The sequence below is a fragment of the Oryza sativa genome, chromosome 4, assembly GCF_034140825.1.
Source record: "Oryza sativa Japonica Group chromosome 4, ASM3414082v1".
Taxonomy (NCBI): Eukaryota; Viridiplantae; Streptophyta; class Magnoliopsida; order Poales; family Poaceae; genus Oryza; species Oryza sativa.
Genome location: NC_089038.1, coordinates 33,888,792 through 33,898,181, shown reverse-complemented (window position 1 = coordinate 33,898,181; position 9,390 = coordinate 33,888,792). Strand labels below are relative to the sequence as shown.

The following is a 9,390-nucleotide window of genomic DNA, read 5'->3' as shown; positions in this document are numbered from 1 at the left end:
TTTTTTTTCACCCAAATGGTAAGATTGCCTCTGTTCTAATGCAAAATATAAATATCCATGACAAGATTACCTTTGTTCTCAACTCCAGTAGTCCAGCTTTAACCATGATCTAAGTGTAGATAATGTAAATCAAGATTTTGCAAAAGAACAAAAAAGAGCAAGCTGTATATACAGATTTGTGATGCTTCTCCAGTTATTCTACTGCGCCTCCTCGCGAAGAAACAAAAACCTTGGTCAGTAGAGGCAAAAGTCCTAATCAAGTAGAAGTAGTACACAATTTCTTGCTTTATAATGTTTTTGCAAGGCTATGTGGTCTCCAATCTGAACATTTTTAGATGAAAACTTTAGTACCACGTAAGCCAAAACTGCTTTCAATACACTGATTTTAAATGATAAGAGATACGTTATACCCGGTTTTGCTATTAAAGGGAGGAACTCGATCTTTCCTATATCGATGCGCTTCGTCAGCCCAGCGGCCACGCGCGGGCCGGCCCGTACGTTCGCTCCCCTGGTGGCACGGCCCACGCGCGTGGTTGCCTGGTTGGGCCGAAATGGTGTGACAAGCAAAGCGCGAACCACTTTCCTGACATTTTCCCCATCCGTCGACTTGGATCAATCCGTGAATTGCGAAATCGTCTCCAGCGATCTAATTAAAATACGGAGTATTACTGTATACTTTTGCAGCATTGTACAGTGAATCTATCTATTCTCTAGTACATGATAAAGTTTCGTGTAAAGAAAAAAAAAGAGAGAAGCTAACAGTACTTTAATTACGGCCGGCTGGTTCCGTAAGCGCGAAGCACAAACCTGACGGATAAAATTTATACTCTCTGTGATAGCAAATGGAATTTGACATTATAACATACTCTTCAGTTCTGCACGTACACACCACGTACGATCTAACCCTATATATAATTACGTACGTAACCACCCTGTCCAGCTAGCAACTCTCATTGATCTCGAAACTAATTAGGCAGCAGCTAGCTCTCTCATCCGATCTTGCTGTAGTTGTAATCTTGGTATCAGTAGAATGCAACAGCGCCTCCGCGACGGTACGAACAATTCCGATGGGGAGGATAGAGGAAGCAGATCCGCCAGCTACGGATCAACAAGCGGAGCTACAGCTAAATTAAGCGATGAAGAGAGATAGAGAGAAGACGCGCCGGGGGGGGGGGGGGGGGGGGGAGGATGAAGAGAGGATGATTTATGTGGGCCCACATGTCAGTGGGTCCCACCCATATTTTTGGTGAATGATAAATGGGTCCCACACATATTTTTTTATTTCTAATGCCACCTAAGTGCCACGTCAATGCCATGTGCAAAGAAGACCGAGTCAATATTGTCACGTAGGCGTCACGTTAGCAAAACCACCCTTCAAAACTGTTGAGGGAGTCAAATTGCACCGATTTTAAGAGTTGGGGGTCTAGATATCCGGTTTTGTGGTTTAGGGTCACGGATTAGATTTCGATTACTTTTTCAGGGTTACAAAGTGAACTTATTCCGGATCTTAATCATCAAACCACTAAAACTGGGCCGCAGGAAGGCGACGTACGCATAATAGTCCAGTATATTCTCATATGGGCCATGCGGCCCGTATAGTTGGGCTGAAAAGGCAAGGAACGTCCGGCCCGTTAAAGTTGGGCTGAAACAATGTCAGGCCGTCGGGCGTATACATGTGAAGCTGATCTCTGCCCCTCTCATGGTCAACGTAGACAGTATACAAATACAGGCTGAGCTTGATTAAATTAAGTCAAGGTCAGCAGCATCCACACTGGCCCATGTTCTATCCTACCAATGCATTCCAATTTTCCATTGGGATCGATTGGCAAAGTCGTAGACGTCGTCTCCAGTGATCGATCGATCCAGCACACATCTGCAAGGCGCTACACGCTAGCACCAGTCTAGAGTGCAAAGTCGGAGAAAACATAATTAATGCGCCGGAAGGCCTCTCTATATAATTACCACTCGATCGAGCTAGCTTGCAGCTTAATTTAATTTTATCCCTAATCATCAACCAATTAGACGAAGAAGATCGAAGAGATCATACAAATGGCTAGCGAGCAACATCTTCTCGTGCCCAACGCGACGTCCAATGCTGCTGCTGCTTCGGCTGCAGGCATTGTCGTGTTCGTGCTAGCGATTGTGGTCATTCTCCTTTGTGGATACGCCGACCGCAAGAACAGATCCCGGAGGTCCACCTGTTGTTGTTGCTGGGGCGCCGGCGGGGATGGAGGTGGTGATGGCGGCGGTGGCGGCGGCGGCGGCGATGACGGTGGCGATGGTGGCGGCGCAGACGGTTGCGGGGGCGGCGCAGACGGCGGTGGAGGCGCAGACGGAGGAGGAGGTGGAGAGTAGACGGAGGTTAATTGACGGATCCAGTTGATCAAGACAAGATTCGTGGTATGGATTATTCATTATGCATGGCACTACTATGGCAGTGATAGTGAGTAATAACAGTACAGTTTAATTGACTCACGATCAAATTCGCCTCTTCCATTTTCATCTTGGCTTAAGCAGCTTACAGTATCTCTTTTACGTAATTTCTAGTTGAAAAACAATGATTATTTACGGCGCTAAGCTCCTACGAGCATGCAATTGTTGTACGCCAACATATTTTTTTTTCAAGTTAATTTGTTTGTATCTAGTGATCAGAATAGACTTTCGCGCTAAGTCTTCCAAAGAAATTTTACAGTTTAAGAGGTACAAAGAGGTATCCAGCAGCAATGTCCAGACAATTGTTATGCCGTAGACGATGGATGCAATAGCGCATAGTCTTGCTACGCTGGTCCTCCTCTCCTGCGTGCTGCAAACAGCTAGCATGCAAATACCCAAGGAGCATCTTCATATTAAAGATTTGGTTGTTAAGCTCTTATCTGACTATCAGGGACAGACCAGGAATATTTTACTGAAACTCCACGTATCATCTCGCTGTAAAAAGATCAGCAAGCAACAAGATGATACTTCATTTTCATCTCGTTCGGTTCGTCTGAAAAACAATGGTGAAACTCCCAAGCATTGCTGTGTCTTCTTCTCTTTCTGAATCATCGGTTTCTTAATCGGCTTCAGGAATTAAGTCTCCTTTGCAGAGCGATGTGAAGCACGGTTTCTAAATCTGAAATTCAGAATTGCAGGCGCTGGACGGATGGAGTGCGGCCATATGGAGCTCGATGAGGCAGGAGAAGGGAGAAGACGCAGCCAAGATCTCGGCAGAGCTACGATGAGGCGCAGACGCGCAGTGGTGGATTTCCGGCTGCGAATGGGGGTCGCGCGGGGTTCAAAACTCCGAACCCCCATGGGTCTCTACCAGCCGCTCGATCGAACTGTACGGCTCAGATTAATTGATCAGCTGCTCCTCGCGAACTGTCAGCGGCTGGTAAATTGGACAGAGCGGTGATTTTGGGTGTTCGAGGGGGTCGGAGTCTAAAACTCCCAACCCCCAGGATCTCTATCAGCCGTTCGATCAGGCTGTGTGGCTCAGATTTAATGGATCACCTGCTATTACAGATTCCTTCAGTTGCGGACGTGATTGCCATGGGTTATTTGGGCTGGGCCGCATGGCACGGCCTCGCCGTTCTGGGACTAGCCTCCTCGGTGAATCATCTGTTGGCGTGGTCGGTGGCGCCGGTGCGTTTCGCCGTAATGGCACAGAAAGCTCGCCGCCGGTCAAGATGAGCTCGACCCAGTTTCTGTGCAACTTCTGTGAACAGACATTTGATGATCTGATCTGGGGGGTTGAATGAAAAGTCGTATAGCTGCCAGATGTACTTATTGACTATTCCACTGTTTATATATAGTAGCAAACTCGTCAGCAATTCAGGCTGATATGATCTCATTTCACACGCTTACGACATTTCCTCAAGGAAGAGTCTGTACAACTCCTCCAATTCCTCTCTACGACTCAGAAAACCGCGTTGAATCTTACAATGTCTCTCTCTCTCCAATTCTGCACGTAACACAAGAGCTTGTGCTGTACTTAACAATGGTGAGAGTACGTTAATTATCTGCAGCTGCAAGAAGAAAAGGTTATTAGCCGATTATTCCTGCTCACGTAGCAATGGTGAGAGCGTTAGCTGTTACTGCGGGCAATGGCTTCGCCGCCGTGCCTACTACTGCTCCAGCCGCCGGCTGGGTCCTCGTCGCCTTCGGCTTCGCCGCGGCCGTAGCCGTCGTGGCGATCGCCGTGTTCGGCTGTGCCGATCGACCTAAACAGAAACCAAAAAGGAAGAAGGACAAGCGCCGCCGCCGCCGGGACGATGACGGCGGCGGTGACGACGGTCCAGACGGGGGCGATGGTGGTGGTGACGGCGGCGGGCACCACGAGCACGGCGGAGATCATGGTGGAGGCTGGCACCACCATGGTGGAGACCATGGCGGCGGTGGGCACCACTTCTCCGGTGACCATGGGGGCGGTGGCGGTTGTGGCGGCGGCGGTGGCTGCGGCGGCGGAGGTGGGTGTTAGTAGCTATAGTTGTGTACAGGTGGAGATAAAGAGTTTAAATACGAATTGTACTGATAAAAGGGAGTCCTAAAGATAAGTATATTCTAACTTGTATCTACATCATATATTCATATGCACTTTCTCTATATATACCTATCATTAGAGTACACCGAAGGTCCCTCAACTTGTCATCGAGTTACAAAATCGTCCCCAACCACAAAACCAGGGATATGACATCCCTCAGCTTATAAAACCATTCACTTTAGGTCCTTAGGTGGTTTTGACTCCGGTTTTATCTGACATAACGGCTGAATCAGCGTGGGACCCAAGTAGACTCTACATGTCAGGGTGACCACATCACCACCCTCTCTCTTTTTTCCCTCTTCTCTCCCTTCCTCTCTCATTTTCCCCCTAGGCGTTGATGGCGGCGGCGTCCTCGACGCGGCAGGGAGGAGGGCCAGCGTGGTTGGCGGCTGGCAGGGGAGGAGCGCAGTGGACAGGATAGCCGATGCGACGGGTGGCGCCGCCGATGGCTACCGTTGCACGGATCGGTTGTCTGCCTACCCTCCTTCTCCTTCTCTGCGTGCCGTGCGGCGCCATTGCCGTGGCCGTAGTAGCTATAGTTGTGTACAGGTGGAGATAAAGAGTTTAAATACGAATTGTACTGATAAAAGGGAGTCCTAAAGATAAGTATATTCTAACTTGTATCTACCTCATATGTACTCTCTCTATATATACCTATCATTACAGTGTCAATACAACATAATACATTAGATTATTTAGGGTTTCTCCCATATCTAATATTTTCTTCTGACCTGCACGCTCACTTAAAACTTGGGATATATAGGTGGCATACATCACGACATGACCATTAGTCTGTACTTTGTGTGCGGCAGCTCATTTATTTTTGTTAGGGTGAATAGCCAATCCATGAAGTTTCAGGATTAGTTTAGTGCTTGACGTTTCAATAATTTTTTTTAATAATAGAATAGTTAACATCCCGGTCTTTACTCAACAGAGTTACAACCAATTATTACAATCTAACACTCGAACAAAAAGTGTAGTTCAAATAGAATTAAACACACCCAAACATTATAAAAGTGATAAGACCAAGATAAGAAACACACAAACAAATGTTTAAAATTTATCATCTAGCATAACATTAGTCCTTTAAACAAAAAAAAAACGTCACGTGGGTATGCCATTTCATCCTCACATGCAAGAACAATAATCAAATGACCATTCTACCCTTATAAATACCATAATATAGAAAAATAATCAACCTAGACACTCATTATAAAAATATTGTTGGACTGGCCTGATATTCATTTCATTCTTTTTCTTTATTATGCGGCGGTCGTCTGCCTGCCCTCCTCCTCCCCCTCTACGTGCCGTGCGGCGCCATTGCTGTGGTCACACGTCGTCGTCGGGGTGAGGCGGTGATGCACGGTGGCACAGGCGGAGCGGCGGATTGGAGGGCCGGCGACGGGGAAGAGGGTCGGCACGGCCAACGGGAAAGGAGCAGCGGAGAGGAGATCGACTGGCCGGCTCCCTACCCACCGCGGTCGGCAGCTGGCAAGGGAGGAGCGCGGTGGAGAGGAGGGCCGAGGGATGATACGGTGGCGGTAGCGAAGTCACCGATGCGCGCGGGGAAGGGCGACGGAGAGGAGATCGGCCAGCCGGTTCCCCACCCGGCGCAATGGCCTGCTCCTGCATCGTTGCCACCGCCGCCGGACCTTCTCTCCCTCCTCACCCCGCCGGCCTCCTCTCTTCTCCAGCATCGTCGCTGTCACCACTGTCGTCGACGCCCTCCTCTCCCGCCTAGCCCCGCCAACCTCCTCCCCACCCGACGGCCAACCTACGCAGAGAGGTCGGAGAGAGAGAGAGAGAGAGGAGGATAGGAGAGAAGAGGGGAAAAAAAGATTGGGTGGTGACGTGGTCACCCTAATATGTGGGACCCACGTGGATCCTTACGCTAACTCAGCCGCCACGTCGGACAAACCGGGGTCAAAACCACCTAAGGATCTAAAGTAAATGGTTTTGAAAGTTGAAGGATATCATATATCTGGCTTTGCGGTTGGGGAACGATTTTTTAACTCGATGACAAGTTGAGAGACATTCGGTGCAATTTTTTTCAAACATATCGCCGTCTCATTTGGTGGGCTTTATGTGATGGAGTAGGCCGATAGAGTGGGCCTATTTCGGCCCATATATCGAGGAAAAACTTGCCAGGCCGTGGATCCCCCTGGGTCATTTGGCCTGGGCCTCATCGCGATGACTCACCGTCCAATCTCCTCGGTGAATTATCATCTGTGGGCGTGGTCGGTGGCGGGTGAGTTTCGGCGTAATCACACGGATAGCTCGCCGCCGGCGGCGATAACTGTGCCCATGGGTCAAGATGAGCCAGTTTCTGTGCAACTTCTGAACGCGTATGCAGCCTCAGACCGATCCAATTTTTTTTAACAAACTTCCAACTTTTCCATCACATCGAAACTTTCTTACATACACAAATTTTCAATTTTTTCATCACATCGTTCCAATTTCAACCAAACTTTCAATTTTAATGTGAACTAAACACACTCTGAATTAGAAGTCGTCTAGCTGCGGACTTTCCGTTTTTATCATCGCAAACTCTTCGTCAACATTGAAGGCTTGACCTTAGCTCATTTCACACTTTTTTGACGATATCCTCTGGGGCACTACTGATCGAACACAATTTCTCAGCAAAGTTTGGAAAATCCATTCGCTATCCTTTTAGAAACAACGCGTCGAGACTTCATAAGATGCGTGCTTAATTTTTCCTGCACCTAATTAACAGAAGCACTTTAAGCTTGTGTGCTACTTATCCATCTTCCATTCTCGCTTGCTGCTGCTGCTGCAAGAACACAGTGCTAGCTAGCTAGACACTTCTTGCTCGGTAACAATGGTGAGGGCGTTAGCTGTTACTGCGGGCAATGGCTTCGGCGCCGTCCCTACTGCTCCTGCTGCCGGTTGGATCCTCATCGGCTTCGGCTTTGCCGCGGCCTTAGCCGTCGTGGCGATCGCGGTGTTCGGCTGTGCCGACGGGCCTAAAGACAGCCCAAGAAGGAAGAAAGATAAGCGCCGCCGCCGCAGGGAAGACGGGGATGGTGGCGGCGGCGACGGAGGCGATGGTGGTGGCGACGGGCCGGACGGCGGCGGCGATGGCGGTGATGGCGGCGGCGGCGACCAGCCTAGGTAAGAACGAGTTAACACGTGTGCTATCAGTGCTTAATTCCATCTCTCTTGTTGTGATTTGTGCATTTTCGCTGCTAGCTCGGATGCTCACGGCGGGCATCACCACCATGGCCACGGACATGGCGGAGACAATGGCGGCGGACACCACCACCATGGCCACGGGCATGGCGGGGACCACGGCGGCGGCGGGCACCACCATCACCACGGGCATGGCGGAGACCATGGTGGAGGAGGCTGGCACCACCATGGCGGAGACCATGGCGGCGGCGGCGGGCACCACTACTCCGGTGACCATGGGGCAAGCAGCGGATTCAGCGGTGGCGGCTGCGGCGGCGGCGGCGGCGGCGGGGGTGGTGGTGGTGGGTTCTGACGTCACGGGAGTTAACTCGGCCACTGTACGTGTTGCTTGCTACTAATATGTTGCCATTATGTACATTATAATATGAGATAGATTGTGAAAAAATCAGAGCTCCTTGAGGTTGTCCAGTTGAGTATTACTTCTTGTCTCAGTTGTATTTATGTATATATGATCAGTTTAATTATTGGATGCATTTTTTACTGTTAGGCCGTGTTTAGTTTACCCTCAATTTTCAACTTTCCATCATATCACATCCAAAATTTTCCTACACACATAAACTTTTAACTTTTTCTCCAAACTTTTAATTTTTTTTCATGAACTAAACACAGCCTTAATTAAAAAAGATATTTTTGTCTGCAACGTTTGACTACTCATTTTATTCAAAAATTTTTAAAATTATTATTTATTTTTTTGTGACTTACTTTATTATCTATAATACTTTAAACACAACTTTTCGTCTTTTATATTTGTAAAAAAAATTTGAATAAGACGAGTGGTCAAATTTTGCAATCAAAAACTTAAAATCTGTCACGCCCCGAACTAGTACCGACCGGAACTAGCCCGTGACGCTCTAAATTAACCTGTTAATCGATACCAGTCCCAGGAAATAGTGCTGGTATCACAGGAAGACAGAATATCACAGCAACAGAGGTCTCTTTATTATAGAGTAGAGGTACAGTCATGTTGGGCTGCGGACAGATCCCGAGCTCACAACTGCATTACAAAAGGGAAACGGAAGCCAGGACTTGGACCAATCAACACAGGCGTGACTTAGGAACTAGGCCGAAACCCTAAAACTCATCGTAGCCGGCTTGCTCCTGGAAGAACTCCTCATCAACAGAATCCGCTTCATCTTCTTCAGCAACTGAGGGGGGGATATTTATATAGAGCAAGGGTGAGTACGGGAGTACTCAGCAAGCCATGGGAAATAAGTGTTTAATGCAGGCTTCGAAGAAAGGCTGTTGTTTTTGCAATTGATTTTATTTGAACTCTTTTCTAAAAACAACTAGGTGAGTGCTTCTCAAACGACACGGTTGAGACAGTGCGTCTCGTCCGGTCGGAGTTTGTGCAATGTATCAGTCTTTAGAATTGAATCAAGGTTGGCACCCGGCCAACAGCTTTTCAAACGGCCACCCGGGCCAACAACTTTCAAACGGCCACCCGGGCCTAGCTGATCCCATCAGCTGCAGATTTTTCAAACATCGAACCCCTATCCACAACAGCAATTTCACAAGCAGTAGTCAAACAAAACTACGCTAGGAATCACCTCACATCCGCCCATGACCGTGGGCACGGCTGTTCGAACAGTTTGTTAACCTCTGCAGAGGGGGTACACTTTACCCACACGACATTACTAACCCGGATCACCCAGCCCGTG

At 48.4% G+C, this 9,390-nt stretch overlaps 1 protein-coding gene across 1 annotated transcript; it reads left to right on the top strand.

Moving 5' to 3' along the window:
- The first annotated feature begins 7,293 nt into the window (after positions 1-7,293).
- On the top strand, positions 7,294-8,218 carry LOC9267389 (glycine-rich cell wall structural protein). Its single transcript, XM_015778471.3, has 2 exons — positions 7,294-7,654; positions 7,733-8,218. The coding sequence occupies exons 1-2, from the start codon at positions 7,362-7,364 to the stop codon at positions 8,022-8,024; spliced, it is 585 nt and encodes a 194-aa protein (XP_015633957.1). The 5' UTR covers positions 7,294-7,361; the 3' UTR covers positions 8,025-8,218.
- The last annotated feature ends 1,172 nt before the right edge of the window (positions 8,219-9,390 follow it).